The 24,979-nt window shown below is 39.8% G+C and overlaps 1 protein-coding gene across 1 annotated transcript; it reads right to left on the reverse strand.

Annotated features, from left to right (window-relative positions):
* Positions 1-2,097: 2,097 nt before the first annotated feature.
* On the reverse strand, positions 2,098-24,080 carry LOC128732755 (high-affinity choline transporter 1). Its single transcript, XM_053826096.1, has 9 exons — positions 23,915-24,080; positions 16,840-16,947; positions 16,314-16,768; positions 16,128-16,257; positions 15,738-16,059; positions 7,898-7,940; positions 6,579-6,808; positions 6,339-6,450; positions 2,098-2,334 (listed from the first exon to the last, which is right to left on the reverse strand). The coding sequence occupies exons 1-9, from the start codon at positions 24,078-24,080 to the stop codon at positions 2,098-2,100; spliced, it is 1,803 nt and encodes a 600-aa protein (XP_053682071.1).
* Positions 24,081-24,979: the final 899 nt, after the last annotated feature.

The following is a 24,979-nucleotide window of genomic DNA, read 5'->3' on the forward strand; positions in this document are numbered from 1 at the left end:
TTTTTTAGTCATTTATTGACAACTTTTCGAACCAAAACCTATAACAAATTGTTTGTACATAACTGAAAAAGAGATCACAGAAAATAATTTGGTCTCAAATGCTGCTGGATGGATTAGCTGCTAAGAGTATTGAAGATCACAATAATTACTATTCGAAATCAGCTAATTACCAAAAACTTCAACCAAACAATACGGACCGACTGCTTAAAGATTTGACGCTTCTTCATCGAGCGACTTCGCAGCCAATTGTTAGAGTACAGGACAATTATAGAATTTAAATTTACTTTCGAGCTTTTTTATTTAACGCGATATTAGACAACGACAATTGGTTGTAATAAAATATATTTTTTTGATATTTTTACCACCTCATCTAAAAGTGTAACGCAAATAATTTTGCAAATATAAAGCAGCTGGAAAATAAGGCAAAAGTATTTGTCTATTATTTAGGTTTTCATTTTTAAACCCGAAGTTTATGGTGTGATATGATGATCATGATATATTTAGTAAACAGAAGACATTCAACAAATAATTGACACAAACTAGTAATTTTAGTTGCAACCAAATTCACTTCAATCGCCGGCAGATCCGAACTCAAATTAAAAACTTTTCAAACAGCTTGACCATAATAGCTGTTTAAAAAAATATATTGAAAACATGGAGCTATAGAATCGCTGGAAAAATTTAAACTGGCGGTCGGTTTAATCGACACTTTGCGAGCATTTGAGATTCAACAAACATAGTAAATTGAACAAAATTAATAGAACGACAATAATTTATTTTATAACGCTGCGAATGCCAACTATCAACAAGTTCCAAATTTGATATTCCAAATACACCCTAAACGAATGTAACCATAAAAGAGATTTACTTCTCGATGTAAACGGGCTAAGTTAGCTAAGCTGCTGGATAGTACATCTAGTAGAAAGCGTTTCAAACAGTTTAGTTGCAACAACCGAAGTGACTAGAATGTACGGAATTTTCCGTTGTAGAGATAAGTTCTTCATAATTTTGTTTGCTTTGGTTTTAAATTTGTCTTCTTTCACTGGAAGGGCACCATTGATATGTTTTAGGTTTCACTTATCGTCTGCTAGTAATTGCCTTTGTTTCGCCACTAATTCTAAAGTTCTGATTAAAACACCTACAGTTTTTAGTAATATTTGCTTTACAGGTAAAATTATGACTACGATTCATTAGTTCCTTTATTACATAATCAGTTCTATTAGTATATACTTTTTCCACTTACAAGCGACACATCAACCTGCATTCTCGTCATAAAATCATAACTAATCAACACAGTAATAGACTAGCAAAAAAACCTAAACAGTATTCTTGATGGTCTGTCAAGCAACAGATTCTTGTTAAGCAATATTTCACTAACAATGTTTCATTCACTACTTTCTAGCACCTTTATCCGACTTTTGAGAGACACTGCGGTCTTATCCTAACTTCTGTATCTCATCCGAAACTTTCTAAAACTTCCAAATAAACTTTATTATTGGACAACAATTTCCTATATCCATATTTCCATAGAGATTTCGAGTAATGAAAGAAACATCAAACCCAATCGTCAACGTAAATAATAAATTTGTACATTTGTTGTTTATTGCATGGTGCACATGTAGACATAACACATTTGGTGTGAAAACGCATTCACTCATACCGTACAAAACCAACAAAAACATTTAATTCTACAATTGCTGCGCTTCACTGTCCTATCCCAATAATTTCAGTTCAAACCGCTTAAATCTCACATTCATTTAGATAATGCTATAACTCCATTGGATTTCGTTTATATGTGTGATAGGTTTAAATTTTTCTTTAATGGTTGTTTTGTCTTTGCTTCTTGTTTTGTTCTTGCGCCCTAATGACTAGTTTGATATGTATCAGTTGTTTCTGAGTTAAACTCAATCGTTTATAGTAATAATATTTGATATGTATCAGTTAATGGTTCGTTTTCATCTGTGAATGAGTGTCTTCTACTAATACTAGCTGAACCGTGGAAGTTAGTTCCACTACGGTAGATTAAAATCCGTGCTATTGCAAATAGCGATTGCCCTAGAAGATCGGCGCTAGCCCATCCTACTGTGGCATCGTCTTTCAGAAAGCCGTGTGTCCTTGAGACTGCCCGTGAGCACCGGGGACCACACTGCCGCTTCCCTGCATAACACCGCCCCCACCGCCAATCGAGCCGGACTGCATCTGACGCTGTGCTTCCCTCACCGGTAAATCGTCGTCCGCTTCAAGGGCCGGATTGATTCGGCCGTTCCGTTCGTCCTTTCCGACCATGGTGGCTGCGCCGTACATGCGCGTCATGCCACCCGCCATTACCGACAACTGCAATAGAAGCGAAAAAGCGTTTCGTTAATGCCAGACTATGACAATACAGCTATATAAAGCTTTACTCCGGTGTTCCACAGTGAAGTAATAAAGGACCATTACGTTTGCTCACATACCTACTTCAATGAAATCTCTTTTGTAATCATACCAGGATGAAAATTATAATATACTAGTTGAGCCCGAATCTCACGATCCGGAAAATATAAATATCTGTCAAGAAAACTGTGGATATATTTCATTTGCCAGTGCGTGCAAAGATGTTTGATCGTTGTATATTCTTTGAATTTTATATTAAATTTCTTTGCATCAGGGCATGCGAAGATCTTACAATTGCAAAAATATAGTTCTACGATGGTGTACAAAGTCATAGCCTGAAACTGAAGCAATTAGTTTTTATGCTCGCATTTGGGTTTTATTTAACTGAATAAAAACATCTCTACTGTGCTGATTCTATAGGTGGGCAAAATGGCCCTATGTGTGAGTCGCTCTGAACTGAACTATCCATTTTTTGCAGTGAACCGATTCAAATGAGCGACACGTTGATATCGCAGCGAGCAATCGAGTCGAGCAGGTAAATCGAGCAGTCGAATCAAACAGTCAATTCGAGCAGTTAAATCGAGAAGTCTAGTCGAGCAGACGGGTCGAGTAGTCAGTCGAGCAGTTGAGTCGAGCAGCCGATTCGAATAGTCGAATCGAGAAGTTGAGTAGAGCAGTTCAATCGTGCAGTCGAGTCGAGTAGTTAAGTTGAGCAGTGAAATCGAGTAGTCTAGTCGAGCACTAAGTGGAGCAGTTGAATCGAGCAGTAAGTCGAGCTGTTGAGTCGAGCAGCCGATTTGAATAGTCAAATCGAGCAGTTCAGTCGAGCAGTTGAGTCGAGTAGTCTAGTTGAGCAGTTGAATCGAGCAGTCCAGTAGGGCAGCCGAATTGAACAGTTTAGTCAAGCAGTCTAGTCGAGCAGTTGAGTCGAGCAGTTGGGTCAAATGGTTAAGTCGAGCAGTGAAATCGAGCAATCGAATCGAACAGTTAAGTCAAGCAGTTAAGTCGACCAGTTCAATCGAGCAGTTCGGTCGAGTAGTAAGTCGAGCAAATGTGTCGAGCAGTCAAATCGAGCAGCTGAGTCGAGCAGTCGAATCGAACAGTGCAGTCGCGCAATATAATCGAGCAGTCTAGTCGACGAGTTGACCAGTCGAGCAGTCCAGCAGTCAACTAGTAAGGTGACTGAAAATAGAACCCATTGCTACGACAGCATGACACCCTGTCAGGGGCTTGATTTTAGTGACCGATAAGCCTCTCATGACGTCAGGGACCTGGTTTTGGCTACAGACAAGCATTAGTTTGAGTTTTTCCTGTTTTCTAAAGAGAATAGCTGCTAGAAAAGCTACAGATTTGATTATTTCGGAAAAAGAAAAGTAAATAATTGGGTTATAACCGACAATAAGACTTGACCGACCTTTTTATCGACAGACTTCGCAGCTGGTTATTAGAGTGCAGGACATTTACGGAGCTAGTGCAACGATCCTATTGACTCTAGCAGCTCCACCCAGCCGAGATTCTAACATACGACAACTGGCTTACTGGGCGGTTAGATTTTAGGAAAAATTGAAATTTTAAAAAATCCCTAAGTTACGCATTTGAACGGGTTGTATCACAGAAAATATTAAACAGAGACCTTTCTTGTCTTCAACATAGTTGTTTTTACAACACCACAATATATTTCATATTTTACAACAAATGTACCCAGGTCGAGATTTTCGGCTTTCAGCTTTGAACTGTTCCATTGGAAATAGCGTCAGAAAGCTCTAGATACTTATAATTTATACAATTTTACATAAATTGAATTATCTATGGCTCTCATTGCAGGCCAAATAGTGATGCTTTCGTACCTTCTGAAACCATAAACCAGTAAATTTATCAAAAGGAGTGCTTTCAGAATGAATTACTGACTTTTCTGTAGCAGCACCGGTACAATGGTAATGGCGTCACTGTGGAATCCGATCAAGAAGTAAAATCTGTGAAAATGCAAATTGGTTGCCAAACACGGGGGAAAACAGCTGACCCCAATAAGGTTTTGCACGGGCGAGCATAACCTCACTTCTTTGACGTCTATCAGTGGTTTGTTTACATGGACTTGGAACATGGGTTAACATGTTGAAACTGAATATTGCTTAAGGCCTTAACGGCAAATCAGAAAAGCACAAAAACTGCCATTCCGATCCGAGTAGTTTGGAGGGTGACACTGCTGGATAATACGCTTTTTAAAACGTTTAACTACAATTTATGCATATCGCGTTCGCTTAACAAATAGTAAACAAACCACGAGTGGCTGTCGAATGGGTGAATTGCGTTCATTCCGGTTCATTCGTGACGTCACCTTGCAAAACCTTATGGCGATACGACATGTTCGGGGAAAAGTGCAGACATTGGGCAATGTTAAGAATTAAGGCTGAAATATTGGTCTTACAATAATGGAGTATTTGATGGGTTCCTCTACGGCCACTCGGTCAGTTTTCGTCTAATTTCCTTACAAATGCACGAAAAACCAGCATTATAACAAACGTTGAGCCAATTACATTCAAACAAATACTTGGCACAATAGATCAAAGAGCTGGTCGCAGTGGTCCAAGGTCTGCAACAAGGGGAAAAAAATACTTGGCATCTATATTTACGGTTTATTTCTACGTAATCTACAAGAGATTATGCAAGCTGAATAGCTTCTGCACACGGCATAACGAATACATGCATATATTCTTGTGAACAATTGTGTGCGTCCATGGTAGACGAAAGGAAATCTTGTTTATGACGAAGTGCAGTTTCCGTATAATGAACTCCCGCTAATTTGTTTCTGTGAAAAATGTAAGTTCCGAAATATTTTATCTATCTAAAGGAGTGTATATGTACGAGCATGAAGTGAAAGATTCATCTCGCGTCAAAAACTTTAGTACATGTGGATATAATTCTATTAAAAACTGGAAATAATATTTGAATCGTGACTACGTATGACGAGGTAGCTCCATCACCCTATCTTATAATGAGAATTATAAGTTTTGTCCCGAATAGGGGAATTGGGGGAGTTTCTTTATAGCACAATTAATACAGTTTTCTTTTTTTTTTACTTTTTATTTTTAGTCACCGTAACAATTTTTGTCGAATGTTTCGTTGATATTTCTCGGTAAAATGAAACCCTTATTTTCTCGATCTGCAGATTGTTACGGTGACTAAAAATAAAAAGTAAATACCAGTTGATCCAATAAAAGCAAAATGTTAATTGCCAAATAATTAGCCGCTAAATATGGCTTCGGTGAGCAGAACGAGAAAATAAGGGTTTCATTTCACCGAGAAATACCAACGAAACATTCAACACAATTAATATGTATAATTAACATTTGCGGAAAAAACAAGTACCTACCTAAATAAGTAGATGTCGAAAAAATTAAAAATAAAATAAATAAATCCCAAATTGAAAATAAAACATACAAAATCTGTTTGTTTTGTAATTGGGGTTCTTCGATGTGTTAAATATTTCAACATAAAGAGTAGAGACAAACACAGCAATAAATTCACATGCACGGTTCATTTTATGAGGCACGAAGCACATTCATTACCTTTGGAAGGCAATATAAAGCATAACACAGGGCGTTCTGTTTGATGCCAACAACTGAAGTTGAGTTGAAATTGAGAAGAAATAATGAAGATTTAAATTTCATAAACCCTTAGCTCTAACTCATAGTGGCCCACTTTCACAAAAAGATTTTACTTGTTTATCATCTTGGAAGTTATTAAGGGCCAAACAAAGTGCTGCGTCAACACAGTCAGCGGTTAGCGCCAATTTGACAGTTAACGGTTGGAAAAACTGTCAGAATAATGCTGACGAATGCATTTACGCAGCATTCTGTTCGGGCCTTTACTGTGACAAATAATAATACCACAAATTTCCAAATTGAAATGTTGCAAAGTACATCAGTGTAATGAAAACAATGAATCAAACTACATACTACACTCACCTGTTCACCGGAATCGGACGGTTCCTCGACACGATGTAGCTCTTCCGGAATGTTGACCACACAGCGGAAATAGTCATAGTTCGGTGCCAATCGACCGGTCTCGAACACCCATCTGTGTGTGACGAAAAATGAAAACCAATTTTAGCTAGGACAATGTAAAAACAAGCAAATTTTTCCACCCCCATTTAAGGCATTCGCCATTCGTCAAATAGAAAGGAACGTGTAAAAAGCGTTACTTACTTCGTCCACCAGGAAACGCCTATCAGTGTGATCAAACTCAAGATCATAGCCATCGTCCGGAAAGGAAACATTTGTGTTCCGGTTTCCTCAACGTAGCCCGGATAGTGAATCAAGGCTGGTAGTCCAAGCATCGCTTCCCCACCGGACAATCGCACCAGGAATGCGATTATGTAAGCGGATAAACTACCGTAAGTATTGCAGTGCTTCTTGAAGTGCACCACCATTAGTAGCTGATGTTAGAAAAGAATGAGAAAAGAAGCGAGCATCGAAAAAACGTTAGTAAGCTTACACAGGTGGGAAATTTCGAATCAAAATCGAATCATGCAGACCAGTTATCTGAAAATCTTTTCTCGTGTTGTACATAGAAATAGAACCATCGCGTATGTACATACATACAGGCTGAAAGTGAAAATTGGTAGAACCATCGTGAATAATTCAGCGCTCACGTCAAATTGACGAATGGATAATGAAAATGGAAAACAGTTTCCCACATAGGTATTGAAGCATGGATTTTCATTTCCGCTTGGAATTGACAATGAGCAATGGTTGTAGCGATGGTTCTGCTGATGAAGAGGATGAAGTTAATCATTCCGATAGTAGTATTGTCGTTAACAACAAATGAACATTTGGCAAAAGGGGATGACGTCAACGTGCAGGAGTTGAGTGGTGATGAAACCAGACACAGGTCGTGCCGCGAATCATTAATTAATCATCGGGAATAATACCCCGTGTTGTCGTCTATTAGTATCCCAATCAGAAAGGAATGATAAAAGCGTAGCTTTGTTAGCTGATAACTTTTAACATAGGTTGTTGTTACAAATTAGCAAAAGTAAAAATAGGCCAACTAGTTTTTCACAATCGACGAAAGGGATGATAGAAGAAAATAATGAAACTAAGATATTGACAGTGTTTCAAACAGAACGGGTACGAGGTGTGCGGATAATTAGGTAAGGGATGGTCATAGAAGCAACGCTTAGGATGTTGTGTACCGCTCCTTTTTGACCAAAGTTGGAGGGTCCATGGATCGAACCAAGCTGTAATCGGAGCATTACAACCGAATTCGAACTTACTACTTCATGCCAGGGCCTGTGGCTGTGGCTACAGCGGACTGGGCAAAAAGGAGACTCCACAACCCCCTTATTAAGCATGGGACATATTTCAAACTGCCCCAACACTAGCGGGTTGGGTTGTTTATAGTCCTTTTAAAAACACACTTTCAAATATATTTTTTTTAAATTTGTTTCCGTTGGAAAAGCAATTTCAATTAATATGCGTAATTGTTTTACTACATGCGTGCATAGAACTAAATTAAACCTTACCTGAGGAAACAGAATGCAATACACCAAATCAGAGCACATCGACCTGTGGATGAATTAAAGAAGAATATAGATCACTTCTTGAATTAATTTGAATAAATTACGGATCTGATATATTTCTATTGCTAATATATCAACTTTCCGCTTTCGCGACAATGTGAGCTCACTCACTCACTTTGGTAGCAAATTCCTTTCAGAACTGCGTACGTCCAACGAGGCATACCTATATCTACTAGGGATTCATTCATATATTATATAACGCAGAGCCTCATCAATTTTAATTGCTCCCGCTTTTCCTGCGTAACGCAATACTTGTTGGTATGTTCAAGCATTGTAACATGACGCCAGACAAAAGGGAAAACTCCGCTGAGCATATTATGTAATTTCATAGCGGTTTAAAATATACCTTATTAATGAAACATAACCCATCCAGCTTCATCATTTCCATTACAAAAGAGCACGGCTAAAGTGCTGCAGTTGACACAAATTCATATATGTATTTTTGTTATCACTGACTTGGCTAGGCCCAACGAGAACAAGGGGCCCGAAACTTTTTCAGCATTCAGCACCCCTTATAAAATAAAATTTTCAAAGTAATAATTTAAAAAACAACTAGAAAATGTTACAAGAACTACGTTTCGGAAAAAAATAAACAGCATGGTCAATTCAATGTGTAACTATAACTGAATCATTTCTCAATTTTGTATCAAATATATCGAGATTTTTCTCTGTAATTATCACAATTGTATCTGAATATTACTTTAACGTGGTTTTAAATTAACTGTACCTACTTCACGAACATTTTTCGCTAACAGATCGAAAATGCCGCAATCAGTGTTTGAAAACATTGACAACAAGACGAATATAAAACGCATTCAGCGCATACAGTTTTACTCCTAATAGTATTCTTTGATCTGTCAGCCCATAGACTTGACTACTAAACTGCTGACAGTGTAAGTGCCTCTCAAAGCAATTCATGCCCTTACTGACTATCCGACGAACCGACTATCACCAATTGCGAACAGATTTGTGGGAACTTCTCAAGCCGGCTTCGTCGTAGGTCGGTCTAAACCGGATCAAATATTTACACTGCGGCAAATCCTCCAAAAGGGCCGTGAATACAGAGTTCCCACGCATCATTTGTATGTTGACTTCAAAGCCGCATATTATACCATCGACCGGAAAGAGCTATGGAAAATCATGGACGAACTGATTAAATCTACGATGGATGGTACACAGTGTTGTGTTCGGATTTCGGGTGGATTGTTAAGTTCACTTGAATCACAGCGAGGGCTTCGTCAAGGTGATGGTCTTTCGTCTGCTTTGCCGATGGCATGGATATTATCGGCAGAACATCTGTGGCGGTGGCTGAACAGTACACCAGACCAAAGCGCGAAGCAGAAAAGATTGGGTCAAAGGTAAATACGTCTAAAACAAAGTACATGCTGGCCAGCGGAACCGAGGCCGAACGGCACCGCTTGGGCAGTAGTATATTGATAGACGGCGATGAGTTTGAGGTAGTCGATGAATTTGTCTACCTTGGCTCACTGGCAACGGCGGACAATGATACCAGCCGTGAGATTCGGAGGCGTATTATTAGCGGAAGTCGTGCTTACTATGGACTTCACAAGCAATTGCGATCGAGCAGACTAAGTCCCCGTACAAAGTGCACCCTGTACAAGACGCTTATTAGACCGGTTGTTCACTACGGGCATGGAACATGGACATTCTTCGAGGAGGACCTGCGAGTGCTCGGAGTTTTTGAACGACGAGTGCTAAGAACGATCTTGGGCGGCCTACAGGAGAACGGAGTATGGAGGCGGAGGATGAACCATGAACTCGCACAGCTCTATGGCGAACCCAGTATCCAAAAGGTGGCTAAAGCTGGACGGATACGATGTTGCAGGAATGTCGGACTTCAAATCCGGTAGGAACAACACGACCAGGAGCGCAGCGAGCAAGATGATTAGACCAGGTGGAGCGAGATCTGGCGGAGAGTACTCGGTGTCCGAGGAATTGGAGAGCGGTAGCCCTCAAACGAGTTACATGGAGTAACTATGTTCAACAGGCTTTATCTTGGGACGGCAAGCCACCTAAGTCAAGGCAGGAGATTTATTTGGAACTCAGGAAACTCTCATAATATGGTGATATTAAAAAATGTCCATTACTAAGTTTTTAAAAGTAGTTTGAACCAATGCACCATATTCTTGATCTAAGCAAAGCTTTGGGTTATAAACATCTCTTTGAGACCTGGACTTGGACTTGGACTTGGACTTGAACTTGGTCTTGGTCTTGGACTTGGACTTGGACTTGGACTTGGACTTGGACTTGGACTTGGACTTGCACTTGGACTTGCACTTGGACTTGCACTTGGACTTGGACTTGGACTTGGACTTGGACTTGGACTTGGACTTGGACTTGGACTTGGACTTGGACTTGGACTTGGACTTGGACTTGGACTTGGACTTGGACTTGGACTTGGACTTGGACTTGGACTTGGACTTGGACTTGGACTTGGACTTGGACTTGGACTTGGACTTGGACTTGGGCTTGGGCTTGGACTTGGACTTGGACTTGGACTTGGACTTGGACTTGGACTTGGACTTGGACTTGGACTTGGACTTGGACTTGGACTTGGACTTGGACTTGGACTTGGACTTGGACTTGGACTTGGACTTGGACTTGGACTTGGACTTGGACTTGGACTTGGACTTGGACTTGGACTTGGACTTGGACTTGGACTTGGACTTGGACTTGGACTTGGACTTGGACTTGGACTCTGACTTGGACTTGGACTTGGACTTGGACTTGGACTTGGACTTGGACTTGAACTTGGACTTGGATTTGGACTTGGACTTGGACTTGGGTTTGAGTTTGGGTTTGAGTTTGGGCTTGGGCTTGGGCTTGGGCTTGGGCTTGGGCTTGGGCTTGGGCTTGGGCGTATGGCGTAGGGCGTAGGGCGTAGGGTTCGAAATTAGATTCAGCTTAGATAGAGAAGGAACGGTAAACAATAAGACGAGACGATAATATAGACCTTCTTCGGTGGATGCCAAATCCAGAATATTCCATTCGTGACGAAATGTCCCTGTTATACGATAAAGCTGCGTTTGCATAACATTATCAATGTTAATTTAACATGTTATGCTACAGATTGGTATTTGAGAAAATCAATCGCCAAATTTAACTTTCATAGTGCCTGTCTTAGGTGTTTGAACCCACAACCCCTTCCCCACTGGCGTGCTCAGAGGTGGGAACCAGTTCTACAAAACAGGTTGGGCGGTTGGCCAGGGATATGTCAAAAACTGATTTTTTTCATCGCTTGTATCTTCTTCTGTCATGAAAACTTAATAGTATTCATATTTTATCCCAGAACTGGACTTCATTTCCAGTCGATTGGTAAAAAGTGGGCGAAAATCCGTCCAGAAATAACCAAGTTACGGTCATTTTCGTGAAATCAGTACCAGTAACATCTATTGCTTTGACCATTTTGGGATATTTTGGGATCAGTTTTTGACATATTCCCCAACCCGGAATATCTCCGGTTTCCACTGGCTACTGCCAAACTTGAAATATTTGAGAAAAACTAGAAAAAAATCCCCGTCAAAAGCAATTGGTTTCATCTAAAAATGTTATATTTTGTAGAAGTTCTGTCCGTTTGAATTTCGTCAAAATTTTGCCTGCCCCGATCATTTTGTCTAACCCCTGTATATATGTATGATTTTTCCCCGCTACTTTTGCATTACCAATCTCGTTCTTGGAACCAGTGGAACAAGTTATAATTTGTCCTTATCACTAATGTTATTTATTTGTCATGATTCCAATTGACCATAACATCCAACTGACCATAATTGTCAAAAATCATGTCGACTAACAGCCATATGTCGGACCGGTTCGTGCAGACCATAATTGGTACAACGTTTTCCTACTCGCAGAAGTTCTTTGTGTCGTTGAGGTCGGAAGGGCAATGCAATTGAAGCGAAGAAAGTATAGCTGAACAGTCATACAAAAAAAGCAAAGTCTTGGACTCCACCGTCTTCTAATACTTGACCCTTCTTTATCGACAGACTTCACAGCCGGCTATTAGAGTACAGGACAGTAACGGAGCTAGTCGGGTAATCAACCTATTTTGGACCTTCCCTGTACATAATTTGGACACTTCCATTCGATTTTGCTGTAAGTGTCCAAATTATGTACAGCTGCTAAAGGGGTTCAAAATACGTTGGTTACCCTACAACAATCCTACTGACTCTATCTAGCAGCACCGCCTAGCCGAGTCATTACACTCCTGCTAGAATTTTATGTGCCGTTGTGGCTACGATGTCATTCCGTCGTTGTTTCAGCCAAGTGACACCGACCAACAAGCAAAGGTCCTCATAGGGTGAAAGATTGTCCGGATTTTTTCACGGTAAGTGTGCAACCGTCCACTCCGGACGAAGCGTTTTTGGATGCTCTTAATCCGCCTAGACCAAAACTTAAATTGCGGGTTTCATTCAACACAGTAAAGATCGCGTAAAGTGTACGCAATGTAACTGGATCTCGAAACTCTTTTCCAATTCTTATAATAAGTCCAAGTTGGCGATTAGCTTTGTTAATTATCATATCAAAATGCTGTCGGAAAGTTAATTGATCATCTGGCACGACGCCGAGATCAGTTAGAACATTACTACGATTCAAATGCTGACCGCAGGTGTAGTAGTCATGACTCAATGTTTGCTTTTTGCGGGAGAAACTAATAACTAAACATTTGGGGAAGCTGATCGTCATATAGTTACTTCACAAATATGTTGATCAGCTCCTGCAGTCTCAGTCAGTCCATTTGTGTACAAATGATTGTATAAACTTTAACGTGTGCAAGATGGTAGTACTTAGTTGGGATAAGTTTATAAATAGCGAAAACAGGAAAGGTCATAGAGTGCTACCCTGAGGTACTCCTGAACCATTTCCGAACCAGTCAGACAAACATGCACTTAATTTGACAGCCATTTTTCGGTTTTGTAGATAAGAAGCAAACCATGTTACATGTTTTTAATGCTCCCAGTTTATTAAGCTTAGCTAGTAGAATAATCGGTCAAATGCTGCTTTCAGTACCGTGAACGTACTATATTCTGCGCAGTTAAGACATTTTTATGATTCTTCCGCTATTCTAAGTATTCTAGATTTAAATTAACAACGTGGATAGCCTCAACGTGTAGTACTACGGTCTATAATATCTGGTAAAAAATATAGGAATTATAAGTCGACCAACAATTGAGTATATTTTGCGTTTTGTAAACTTATCCACGGTGCCTAATTCTGCGCACTTTCTTGCCCATGTTCCTAATTCTGCGCATGTTTGCTCCTAATTCTGCGCACCCAAAAAGTGAAAATAAATACTCCTGCCATGCTGTTTATGTTTTTATACGCTGAAAGCACACCAAAAAATGCGGCATTAGCCATTACCATAATTAAATTCATGCTCCGGCCTCCTTGTGCTGTCCGGGTGGCAAAGGAATATTGTTATCATTTTGATTGCTTCATTTTAAATATTTTATTCTCGATAACGTGAAGGGAGAATTGATTCGGGTTTTCTGCATACTGAACATTACACTTTAGACTAATACTAAAAATTGTGTTTTCATATAGAAACCACTGCCCCACTCTCTGACGGCCCCATGAGGTTGGACATTAAAAAAAATAGAAGACATGGTTTCATGAATTGGCGCTCGTGGGTTCGGACCCCGAGACACAGCACATCAGGATTCAAATCAATGCAAGTTAAAGATTCTACTTGAATTTTCATGCCTCTATACCTCAGCCATTTGGGTGTGGTTGCGTATTCTTTCGCGCTTTCTTCGTACGATACATTACTGCGCAGAATTTGGGACATGAATAAAAAATCTGTGCCTAAATCTGCGCATTATTGCATCGCATTTTTCTAAGGAGAGCAATGCATGCAATCACTCTTTTTGTCTCAAACATGACTAAAACTAATTATTCTTTCTAATTATGCTGGGTAATTTGATCATTGCAAAGAATTTCGATCATAAATTTGTTAATTTTCTAGCAGGACAATCTTAGCGTTGGTGCTAACGACGATGTTTTCTGTCATATAAAATACTTTCAGATTCACATTAAATTATTTCGCTCTCAAATATTATGGCCCATTGGTGAATAATGGTGTAATATTCAACAGACATTTATTAAAAAATAACGCAATGATCATAGTTATGCACAATGTTAAAAAATACTTATATAAAGAAAAATGCGCATAATTAGGAGCTGCGCAGAATTAGGGGCGGTCACGGTATAAACGGCATCTACCTGATCTAACTGGTCCGCAAGCACAAAGAAGTAAAATGTGTCAAAGTAAAGTCGAGCAAATATGTAGAAACCGCTCTACCGGGAGAATAACCAAGCTGTGATATATATAGTTTTTGACGTGAAAGAAAAGATAATTGTAAACGATTGTTACCAACATCTTAAGTATAATATGTATAATAAGTAAAGGTGCTTGAGAATAAACCCACGTAAAAGTCACTTACCATCGAGTAGAGTGGCTTGATTCTACTAAGGATCGAACCGACCACTGGCTTGCCAAGGGTGACCATTTGCCTACAGGGCTCCTGCATTCAGTTAATATCAGGGATTTGCAATAAAAGTTGAAGCAGAACCCTGACCATATTCACATTGGAATCAAATTAGGAATGGCAATTGTGGAGAAAAAAATTGACAATATCCCAAACCGCATATTCTTTCATCCTATTAGCGAGGACACCATTAACAAGGTTTAGCACACCTGTTAGGAACAGATGCTCTGTCCGATTCCGGTATTGAATTGACAGCATCGAATGCTAACTTCTTAGAACTTTCATGAGTCAGCTAGTAATTAGTAAAATAAACAATGTTCAGCAAAGCAGCAAATTTCGACATGAAAGATAATTAGCCTACATGAGTTTCAGAACCGATTTTTCATTCTCTCGAATGTAAATTCCGGAATCACAGAAAAAGTGCATCGATGTCAACAAAAACTGATGATGCGACTCAGATATTTTTTTGGCATTTCACTAACGGTCATTCTAGAATAACGTCAGTTTATAATAATTTAAAGAATATTTCCATGGAGCAAATCATACCTCTCACACTTACCTATCTCTTTGATATGGGTAAGTATGCAACAAATATTAAAAATCTCACTGTATTTTTCATTAGGATGAAAAACAAATATTCCCATTGTTTTTGGAAAATCTTAGTATTTGTTAAAACGGTTTAATAGTTCAGTATTCTCAAAAAATAGCATATTCATTACCAACAACAGTTATTTTTAGACCAATGCCCAATAGAGTTACATTTTTTCGAAGGTACTCATACTTTAAATACAATTGTTTAAACAGTGTGTCTTTTTTTCATATAAAAGCTATAAATATATGTCAACTCATGGTGTGTTAAAGTTCACCCATCGCCTCCAATCGGTCAATATCCCGGCAGTCATCGTAAAGCTTAATGACCCGCGACGTGCGAACACGCATGGCATTTCCTCCCACGCAAAAATGTGTACAACCGGTGGTCGGGTGACAGTTACGGATCAGAATCATTCCAACCGAGCATCCCTCCGATACGCTCGTTACGGAAAACATTCAATCCAGCCCACACATGCACTGGGTCTACTCCTTCTCCTGCTCTATTAGCCTAGATAGGAATTTATGCCATTCTTAATGGAGGTGGAAGCTGAAATTACACGCCGGCTAGAATGTGTAGCACTTACACCATATGAGGAGCTACATTGTTTATCGCTGCAATCTTTTCCCCATTTTTCGTCGTCGTCTTCATCATTCGTCTAAGATACTGAAAAACAAACCCTACTTACCACAAGCCGTAGATGGATGGTATCGTCAATGCCATTATGGTGGACAAAATGCCTACCACAAGGATCGATACACGCATCACCCAGATAATTTCCATTTCGGAAGCTCGCTGTCTGAAGATGAGCCGATAGACGTTGCGGGCGAACATCGAAGAGGCTGATAATACTGAAGAATCGGCAGAGGACATGACAGCCGCAGAGACAGCCCCAAGTCCGAAGAAGGAAACGAAATCTGGCGTCAGGTACTGCAACACCATCGGCAGTATCATACTAGTTTCCTGTGCAGTTAGTGGCCAGGGGCCCTTGTAGTCGGTTTCATTCCATGCTATTGATCAAAATGAAAGCCCATCAATAAAAATAAACAGCTCTAAATCAAAATTATCAACAGCTTACGAGTTGCCTTCGCGATTGCTCCGATCAGAACCGGAGGGATTGCCATCAGAATACAGCCAAACGCGGCTACGTACGATAGGATTTGTGCGCGTCCTGCTGTTTTGCTCGACAACACTCTTTGGAAGTACACCTATAGGTTACACAATTCAGTGCTATGCAATTCATTTGCAACATATCAAAACTTACCTGCCACGGGATACCTCCAAAAATCAGTAGCAAACCATAATCAGCGTAGTACCAGTGATAGCCCTCACCGATTTCGCCAATCCAGTCGACATCCATCGATGACAAACTTTTGACGTGATCGTTCGACCAGGCAAATGGAATGCACATCCACAGCCCAATGAAGATACAAAACAACTGTATAACGTCGGTATAAGCTACCGAGTACAGCCCTCCGAAAAGGGTGTAAAAAACCGCGATGCACGCGGACAGGATAACCGAGGTCTCCTGCTCCATGTCGATAATGACCGACAGGGTAGCACCGAGGGCAGCCAGGATGCCGGCAGCCCAGAACACTTCACCGCACAGAGCCGGCAAAAACAGCAATCCTCCCATGCGTTCACCGAAACTGTCCTGCAGCGGATCCAACATGGTGATGTAACCCTGCTTTCGCATCGGATTAGCAAAGAAAATTCCGCCTATCGGGAATGTTAAATAATGCCTGGTAAATAAAATTGCTCCGGCTGTAACTTTAGCTGTAGTTACTTACCAAACACCAAACTCAGTGCATATCCGAACGGGGCCTGACACCAGACCAAACCGGATGTGTAGATTGCTTCCGCAGTGCCATTGATGTAGCCGCCTCCGACCCACGTTGCTGGAAGAAGCAGATGGTACAGAATGATGATTCATCTTTTGTAATAAAATTTTGCGAAATTTATGACAAAATATTTGTTTGAGAACAGATTAATTAATGAAACAATTCTCTCCACCACCGTCCTGAAGAATTATATTAATCGATGTTCAGAAATAGTCTAAACAAGAGTATGTGTAATCAAACAAATTTAAACGCAGCTGCAGTAAAAAGAATATTTTTTTCATATCTCTTTGTACCTTGACAAGAATGGGATGAAAAGTACCTAGGATTTAATCGCATTCGCAACCACTGTGGTCTGTGATTGCAATGAAGGGGTTATAAAACATATTTGTCGGGTAGTTCTTACCTTAGCACCCCATTCTCCTTTCATCACTGAGCAGTATGCTACACTCAGACTTTCGAGATACACACAGGGGGAATCGAGAATCAGGGGGTACATCTTTAAGTTTATATAAGTGTTTGTAATTCTAGAATTACAGACAAACTCCGTTTGACCAAATTCGAATGTGAAGTTGACATACTACTAACTCTTGTTTCAGGTGATCCTATTCTCAATGAAGCGCACACAATATGTAGACCTTTTATCAGGTGTAGAACCTGCCAGGTACCCAACAAGCATTAACATACCCACAATAGTAAGAGATTTTGCAGTATAATACAGGGCTCTATGCGGGCCCATGTAACAACGGATCAAATTTGCACACTTCGACTGCACATCTTCTAGCAATTTCAGGAGTCCACCGTATCCAAGCTTCACATTTGCGTGGATTTGAGGGCAGCATACGATACAGTCGAGCGCGAGGTGCTATGACAGGTAATTAACGAGAACAGTTTTCAGGATTAGCTGATGCGGCTGATCTAAGCTGCCGTGAAGCGAGTGGATGTACTACATGTATGTTCCGGAAGTACTATCGGGTCGCTTCGAATTGCGTAGAAGGTTGCGACTTGGGGATGAACTGTTCTCTATGTTATTTAACATCGCCATTGAAGGTGCAATCCACTGAGCGAGCATCAAAACGAGAGGTACGATTTTCAGCTAAGCTAGCCAACTCCTACGCTTCGCAGATAATCTATGCGACTGCGGACGCTATCTACGGTGTGCTAAAAGCTGAGGTTAGCGGGATTGGGTTGAAAACAAATGCGTCGAACGTCAAATACATGAAAGGCAGTGGCGCAAAGGAGTCGAATGCGTGTCTCCCATGGATGGCAATTGTTGAAAGTGACGAACTAGAAGCGATTGATGAGTTTTTGTATTAGGCATCGCTAGGGACTGTGGACAACCGTACTAGTAAGGAGAACGAGCGGAGCATTCAAACGAGAAATCGGCCTACCTTGCTTTTCGCAAAACGCTACGATCTAGAAGATCTTGCAGATGAAATTTGGCGAAGTGCAAACTGAAAGCGAAGAGTGACGGAGGCGTATGAATCACGAGCTAGCTTGGAGAGATTTCCATCATACATCAGGTGACAAACGCTAAGCTACCGTGAGACGAACATGCCGTAAAGATGCCGGATGAAAGTGCGGCAAATCGGTTCTCTAAAACCGACTCGAACAGGCCGTAAGTACTTCTGCGATTTGCGACTTTTGAGATGCCTGGGAAATTGGCGATGAGATTGAGTTGAATGAAAACTGACGACGACAACAATGACGAAGACACAGTACACACTTCGGCGGAATTTGGGAGGCGAATGTGAAATCGGTTAAACTTCATTTGAAGCTGACTCTGGCTAACTCTTCATTAACTTTTGAGTTTGCTATGTTCTCGCAGTCTTGAACTCCATATTTAACTGCATCACTTGACGCAGTCGAAATAATGGTTGAATATGAAAAAATTTAGACAAAAAAATCTTTTGAAAGTAAAACTAGATCAACTAGACCAACCAGCATTTCTCAATCAATCTTAGCTCCCGCCTCCGGAATATTCCCCGAGCTCCGCTGCTTGGGATCATTTGCACAGTAGTCCAAAAAAGCTAAAAGTAGAACTCTTTTCCTAGTGTTATTGGCTTTCATTTTATTATCTATGATCCTCAGTACGTACAGTACAGCGATGGAATCACAGGAAATATGTTGAACTGGATTTATACATACCTGTCAAATAGGAAACAATTCGTAAAGCTTAATAAGTCTTGCTCAGAAACCTTCGATGCAAATTCTGGAGTTCCACAAGGGAGCCAGCATGGGCCCTAGTTCTTTATTGTTTTAATGAACGATTTATCTGAGTACATCAATGACGCGTTCCTGCTAGTGTACGCTGGTGACGTGAAAATGTTTTACCCGGTGAAGAACAATATAGACTGCTGCAAACTCGAGGCTGATTTGGAGAACTTCAAGACATTTTGCGACAGATGTGGTTTGATGGATAACACTTCGAAATGTAGCGTTTTGACTTTTTCACACAAGCTATCTAATATCTTACATCACTATCGCATAAGAGATTTCGATTTACAACGATCGGACACAGTACACGACCTGGGAGTGATTATGGACAAGAAGCTATCTTTTAAACGCACATATCGATAGAGTGATTTCGAAAGCCTTCTCAATGTTCGGTTTAGTAAAACGTTATGCAAAAAATTTTGACGATCCGTATACAACTGTGACACTGTACACAGTTCTGGTACGATCAAGTGTGGAATACACAGGAATTGTTTAGACACCTCAGTATAAGGGACCATTCAATAATGACGTCCATTGCTTATGGGGGGAGGGGGGTGTCAATTTTGTGACAGGTTGTGATAAAGGGGGAGAGGGGGTCTAGGCAAATGTGACATCCTTCGAAGAAAATTTTATTTTCATCAATAGGCTGCAAAAATTTGCGATTTATTTCGATTTTCAAACTTATCTTACTTCAGAAGATCGCAGCAGGGCCCGACATCGTCGAAACACATAAATGAAACTGATCCTACCTTTGCTTCACTCAAGAAGCGACTTGTTTCATTTGTTGAACAGAATCCTTCAAGCAAGCTTCAATTGAAGCTGGTAATTGTTCCAGCAGACGGCGCTTGAAAGTCAGGAACAATTTGTCAATGTTAACTAGATAGATCACGCATTACGTTAAAGAATATAAGTTGCTCAATTTCAGTTCGTTTGCAATCAAAGTTTCTAGCCTTTTAATAAATATTTGAAAGAAAAGTACAATGAACTCTAAAAGCTATTGTCACGATGTAATGAAACCTGCTTCGCCGACGCAAATTGAAGCTTGTTTTGAAGCAAAGCGGTGCTACTTTAATTGAAACCAAAGCTTCATTTTTTCACTGATTTGTGACGATTTGCAAGAGATGATTGAGTCCTTATTCGCAGTTCATAAATCGTTCCCATAAAAATATTTCAACTAAAAAAATTACATACAAGCAAGTCAGCAGTTCTATAAAAAATCAGTAAAAAAGCAGCATTTTCTATATTTTTTAATCATACTCAAACTCTTAAAAGGTTAAGCTTTTTTTATAAACCACTTTTTGCTATCAACACGCTTTTCATTTTAATTTTGAGTTTGTGTGACGTCCTGAGGAGGGGGGGGGGAGGTTGAGTTTTGTGACACAATCGGACAGAGGGGGAGGGGGGGGGTTCTAAAAAAGTAGAAATTTGGTGGACGTCATTATTGAATCGTCCCTAATATGCACAAACAGCGGTTGGAATGTGTTCAAAAGAAATTTGTTCGGTTCGCACTTCGTAACTTGGGTTGAAGTGATAGTTTAGCACCATACTTAGATCTCTGCAGATTGATAAACCTAAATTCGCTGGATTGTAGACGGACAATGAATGATGTGCTGTTCCTGAAGAACCTATTAACGAACCGGTTCTACTCGCCATATCTTCTAAGTCAGGTAACGTTTAATGAAGGAAATATAAATTTGAGGAGAGTTCGCCAGTTCCAGTTACCCACGAGAAATACGAACTACAGCATGAACGAACCAGTTCGCCGCATGATGTCCATGGCAAACGACGTAAAAAACGTAGTATCGATTTTAGGCTGTAGACAATCAATTAAAAATAAGTTGAAAGTGCATTTTATGTAATTTATGTTATATGTTTTTTACGTTTGTGATTTTTTATATATCCTGTTGATGAAGGACAAGACGCATATATTCGGATTCGTAATCTATACCTATAAAAAAGGATTTCTGTCTGTCTGTCTTTCCCTATGTTCCTTACACAATCGAAAACTACTGAACCGATCGGCGTGAAAATTTGCATGTAACGGTTTTTGGTGGCAGGGAAGGTTTTTATGATGGCTAGAAATCCCTTCCCCCACTAAGAGGGGGGCTCCCATACAAATCTATACCTATAAAAATGGATTTCTGACTGTTTGCCCGAATGTTCCTTATGCAATCGAAAACTACTGAACCGATCGGCGTGAAAATTTGCATATAGGGGTTTTTGTGGCCATGGAAGGGTCTTATGATGGTTGGAGACCCCTCCCCCCACTAAGAGGGGGGGGGGCTCCCATACAAATGAAACACAAATTTCAGCATAACTCGAGAGCAAATGGAACAAAATTTTACATGTGGCTGTTTTTGGAGACAAGAATTTTTTCTATGGTGAATTGAGACCCCTCCCCACTTTGGGAGGGGGGGCTCCTATACAAATGACTTACAAATTTCCCCATAACTCGAAAACTAATTAATCAAATGGAACCATATTTGGCATGTGGGTGTTTTTGGAGGCATGAATTTTTTCTATGATGAATTAGGACCCCTTACCTGTTTAGTAGGGGGGGTTCCCATACAAATGAAATACAAATTTCCTCATAACTCCAGAACTAATCAAGCAAATGGAACCAAATTTAGCATGTGGGTGTTTTTGTAGGCAATTTTTTTTCTATGGTGGATTGAGACCCCTCCCCTCTTTAGGAGGGGAATAATAACCCCTCTCCTTTTAAAGAGGGGGGCTTCCATACAAATGAAATGCAAATTTCCTTATAACTCGAGGACTAATCAAGCAAATGGAACCAAATTTGACACGTGGGTGTTTTTGGAGACAAGAATTTTTTCTATTGTGAATTGAAACCTCTCCCTACTTTAGGGGGGGTGTTTTTGTAGGCATTTTTTTTATGGTGGATTGAGACCCCTCCCCTCTTTAGGAGGGGAATAATAACCCCTCTCCTTTTAAAGAGTGGGGCTCCTATACAAATGAAATACAAATTTTCCCATAACTCGAGAATTAATTAATCAAATGGAACCAAATTTGGCATGTGGGGGGTTTTGGAGGCAGGAATTTTTTAAATGATGGTTTAAGACTCCTCACCTCTGTGGTAGGGGGATAAGGACTCTCATACAACTAGAACAGAAATTTTGGCGTAACTCAAAAACTAATCGAACTCCAGAAATTTTAGACTCTTTCATAAAATATTAATCAATAACAAGACCACCAAAAACTATCAATACTAACATTAGATAATGCAGCGCGAGACGGCCACAGGCCGCGTGTGTTGCCGGCGACTTACCGTCGGAAACGCTGGCCACTGCGGGGGGCAGCCCCCCGTAGAGATCACCTATATCTAGGTTTATTTATTTTCCTAGATCTACTGACCTCTATTACTTTCCTTCACCCCTGCGAAATGTTACTTTCTACGAAAAGGTTTTCCGTGAAATGGTACATCCCGCGTAAGGTTTTTCGCGAAATGGTATTCTGCGAAACTCTATATTCCGCGTTATGGTCAACCGAGAATTGGTGTTCCGCAAAATGGTATTCGGCGAAATGGTTTGTAATGATGGCGAATATTTAAATGCTATTCACTTTATTTTATCAGGCTAAACAATAGGGGTAGTTTTATTCTACTTTACTGTGAGGAAAATTTGTATATTAAAACACCCATGAACTCCCCAAAAACTTGCAAAACTCAAGATTGTGACAAAGATCATTCGAAATTCACGATTTATGTACAACACAGTTTAATTTGTAGCAATACGAGGTTTGTCGGGTCAGCTAGTAAATAAATAAATAAATAAAGTACTTTTGTTCGTATGAATATCTCCCTTAATATAAAAGTGTCACTTTTTTGTGTTAGGAAATATAGACAAAGTTTCTTCGGCAAAGTTGTAAATAATGTAAAAACAAGCCACTTTACCGAAGAAATAAAATTTCTATCTTTATCGAGTACCGAATTATACAGCATATTTTTTTAAACTTGCTTAAAAATTAGTTTTTCATACTTAGCTTTTATTAATTGCATTTTACAAGAATACATTGTTCTAACCAATTATCGAACCACTCAAAACACACGTTTTTGCAGAAGACCGAAAATCTCTTGGACCTTTACTTGCTAAGTTATCGCATATTCATGCTTTAAATTTCCATAGCTCACAGCCTATGGAGTAAAATGGGGCAAGTAGATTTATGAAATAGATTCTTCACCTTAAAGAGGTCGAGTACTACAAACTTATATAGGTGCCGCTTGTGCCCAACCACCCAAATGAGAGTACGACAAGCATACGTTTTATGTGTTTCGCCTTCGCTATAGGCTCGATACATGTCCACTTTTTGTGTTAGTAGATAGACACATGGTTTCTTCAGCAAAGTTGTAGAAAATTTAAAGACAAACAAGTTTGCTAAAGAAATGGCATTTATATCTCTATCGAGTGCAAAGCTATAGATCATTTCTATGGAAAATCTTTCATAATAAGTTTTTCATACTTAGTTTATGTTGGTTGCATTTCACAAGAATATATGGTTCTAGGCGATTATTGAAGGACTCAAAACACATGGTTTTGCAGAAGGTTGCAAATCTCTAGGGCCAATCTCTAGGGTCTTTGTAATCAAAGCTGTCTCTTATTTGAGCTTTATTTTTCGTTTACTTCACGTGTAAAGTCAATATTGTCATATAAAATAAGTATTTCAAGATATTGTTAATGTATGATATTATACAATTCAATTTGTTTCTACTTTTTCTCCCATTTAATCTTAATTTTCCCTCCAAAAAATACTCTTCAAACAAACATACCGCTCAATTTCCATTAGACCAACTCACCTGTCATAGTGAATATGCCGACGAACAAACCGATCGAGCGGCCGGCAAGCATGACCTCCTCCTCGGAGTCGTTGCCGCTTTCTTTCTTGCGACCGGCCCATATTCCAACGGCCAATATAAGGATATAGAACAGAACAATACTGATTACGCCGGCGATGTTTATCATTCTGCCGAGTTTTTCTTCTGCTGTCCTTGGCAAATTTGAACACGATGAGAGTGCAGGTATAAATCTAAACGCAATCGATCACCCGCCGGTACTGGTCACGGTCGGAAAACTAGTTCCGTTCGTCCTTTTTCAAGCACGAAAATCGCTAACGGCGACTCGGTTGAGCTTCGCGTGCGTTGGTGCGTAGGAGACTGTCTTGATTGGGGGTAGCTTAATAATACTTAAAGCTTTGCTTTCTATTATATCCGTACAATTTTCCCCTTAGTTGCTTTGTGCGCGAAAACAAGCGAACGCCTGCGAGGGGGTGAGATAACTACTTCGTTGTCGCCAGATAAATCCTTGGTGATGCTGATGATGAGATTTCTCGCTTTGTGAACGTTCTGTTGCTAACCGCTACTGGAGGAGCTTGCGAAAGTGATGTGTTGCTCTTATTTTTAAAATTATTGTTCTCGGGATTTTAATTGTTTAATACGTGTACTGTTGGGCTGGAAAAAGAAAGAATAGTAAAAACATGTAATAATTTGCCAAAAGCTAGTGTGGGCAATAAAGACGAACGATATTGTTACTTTTTTTCTCTCTTTTTATTTTCGAGATTTCCAGCCGTGGGTTATTATTACTTTTAAAATATAATCGCAAGCATTTATTTTTCATAGTTACGATCACCATTATCGATTTTATGTTGCACAATCAATCAATCCTTTATTAGGTTTCTTTTCTATTATGGACCATACGGCAAAAGTCTTGAGCAAAGTTTTTAACAGCGAAAATCATATTGTAATAAATCATATCAAGCAAGACGCTAAAAACTAAATGACTTTTGACTAAATGACTGACTTTAAGTAATGTTTCTATCATACCATTCTCTATTCAATAACGAAAAGTTTCAGTAAATAGCTTAC

This window comes from Sabethes cyaneus, chromosome 1 (genome assembly GCF_943734655.1).
Source record: "Sabethes cyaneus chromosome 1, idSabCyanKW18_F2, whole genome shotgun sequence".
NCBI classification, from domain to species: Eukaryota; Metazoa; Arthropoda; class Insecta; order Diptera; family Culicidae; genus Sabethes; species Sabethes cyaneus.

Excerpts from the sequence above, each read along its gene's own strand:
- LOC128732755 (XM_053826096.1), bottom strand. The coding sequence starts at position 24,080 with ATGATAAACATCGCCGGCGTAATCAGTATTGTTCTGTTCTATATCCTT. Across the intron at positions 16,948-23,914 it reads CGGCATATTCACTATGACAG|CAACGTGGGTCGGAGGCGGC; the intron begins GTGAGTTGGTCT and ends TGCTTCTTCCAG. Across the intron at positions 6,451-6,578 it reads GGCGTTTCCTGGTGGACGAA|ATGGGTGTTCGAGACCGGTC; the intron begins GTAAGTAACGCT and ends CGTCACACACAG.